At 42.8% G+C, this 1,662-nt stretch overlaps 1 protein-coding gene across 1 annotated transcript in view; it reads right to left on the bottom strand.

Moving 5' to 3' along the window:
• Ccdc158 (coiled-coil domain containing 158) overlaps positions 1-1,662 on the bottom strand; it is a 53,745-nt gene that overhangs the window by 50,174 nt on the left and 1,909 nt on the right. The window contains exon 2 of the mRNA XM_021210336.1: positions 1,186-1,403. Coding sequence (XP_021065995.1) covers positions 1,186-1,403 — 218 coding nt within the window. The remainder of the gene's footprint in view (positions 1-1,185; positions 1,404-1,662) is intronic.

Consider the following 1,662-nt stretch of genomic DNA (forward strand, 5'->3'; position numbering starts at 1 on the left):
CCTTTCTCTCCCTCCCTCCCTCCCTTTGTCCCTCCCTCCCTTCCCCCTCCCTCCCTCCCTCGTGTTTGGGGGGACAGCTCTTTGGCCTCCATCCCCTCCTGACATCTTGTAGGATTCAGGGCTTGAACTCAGGTTGGCAGGCTTCTGCATTAGCACCTCTCCACACTGAGCCACCTTGCCAGCCCAATTATTGTCACTTCTCTCTACTAGTATGTTTGTGTTTCCTCTGGCTCTATGTGTCTTATCGGTGCATTTATCACAAGGGCTCACCACTACTTGCTTACATGACTGGCTTGCCTCCAAAATTATGAACTCCTTTGAGAGAGAGCCCTGGCTTATTTATCTTTGTATGCCATGTGTATAATAAAATGGCACATAATTTTTCCCATTTTTAATAAAACCGTAGGCTCATCTACAGTCTTCATCTAGTCTGATGAGGCAGAATAACATGCTGTTGGACACAGACGATGTATAAACAATACTGCACAGAGAACACCCTCCGTGCTATCTGGAGGAAAGGCTTCAGAGAGGGAAATGCTTGAACTGAGCCCTGATAGATGATAAGAATTTTCCAGTAGTCAAGTAGAGAGGCATGGAAATCTAGATTTACAAGGTCCACCCAGGATGAGCAAGTGGCTTAGCACTGCTGGGGCAGAGGGGACAGACAGAGAATGGGTACTGAGCGAGGCTAGCATGAAGATCTTGTATGTGGTAGCAAGAAGTCTGGCTTTTACAAAGTAGACTACTGGAACTTAATGCACAGTTTGAGTCTAGATGAGTTCCTCTTACATTTTTAGCCAATACTTCTAAAATCTATTTAACCATCTGTATGTACATACATGTAAAATCTTCCTTTCTACCACTGTTTACAAAGAGAAATCAGCTATCATAATAGCAGGACAGCAGGCCTAAACCAATTATTCATAGCAGATGAGTGTCATTAATTATAACATTTTAAAGCATTCAGATTTTACTAAAATTGCATCATGAAACTAAGATATTATTATTACCAGGAAGAAAATGACATGTAAATGTCTCATTAGCCCAACAGAAAGGAGAGATCAAATGAATAGGTTTAGTTGAAGGACAATGACTGATGTTTTCTTTCAGGGGGTTAAGTTTTCTTTCAAGACAGCATGCCTCCTGTCCTAATGGTGCCAGGGGCTAGAGGAGAATGCAACTTACTTCGTTGAGTCTTCTCTGCAAATCTTTAACTTGATGTGAATATTCTTCCAAAACACGTTCAATATGCTCTTTTCCAGGGTAAGGGGTGGACTTTCTAGGAGAATCAAGTTCCACTTCATATTTAGGAAAAAAGGGCATTTGTGTTAAAGTCCCAGTTGAAGATGCGTTTTCAATTATTGTACCATGAGTAGACGTTACAAAAAACGGGCTTGAAGAACCTAAATATTAGAGAATTCGTTAATTATTCATAAGACAACTGTGAGGCAAACACTATTGTAAGGGTTCCTTTAACAAACTCTGAAGGAGCACAGGTCTCATGGGAAAACAGGAAGGGAAAGCACAGCTAAGAGCCCCAAGAACACAGGAGAACGCATAGGAGACATGCTGGGCGAGCACGTGGCCACACAGGAGAACGAATAGGAGACAGGCTGGGTAAGCACGTGGCCACACAGGAGAACGAATAGGAGACAGGCTGGG

Source organism: Mus pahari, chromosome 13 (assembly GCF_900095145.1).
Source record: "Mus pahari chromosome 13, PAHARI_EIJ_v1.1, whole genome shotgun sequence".
NCBI classification, from domain to species: domain Eukaryota; kingdom Metazoa; phylum Chordata; class Mammalia; order Rodentia; family Muridae; genus Mus; species Mus pahari.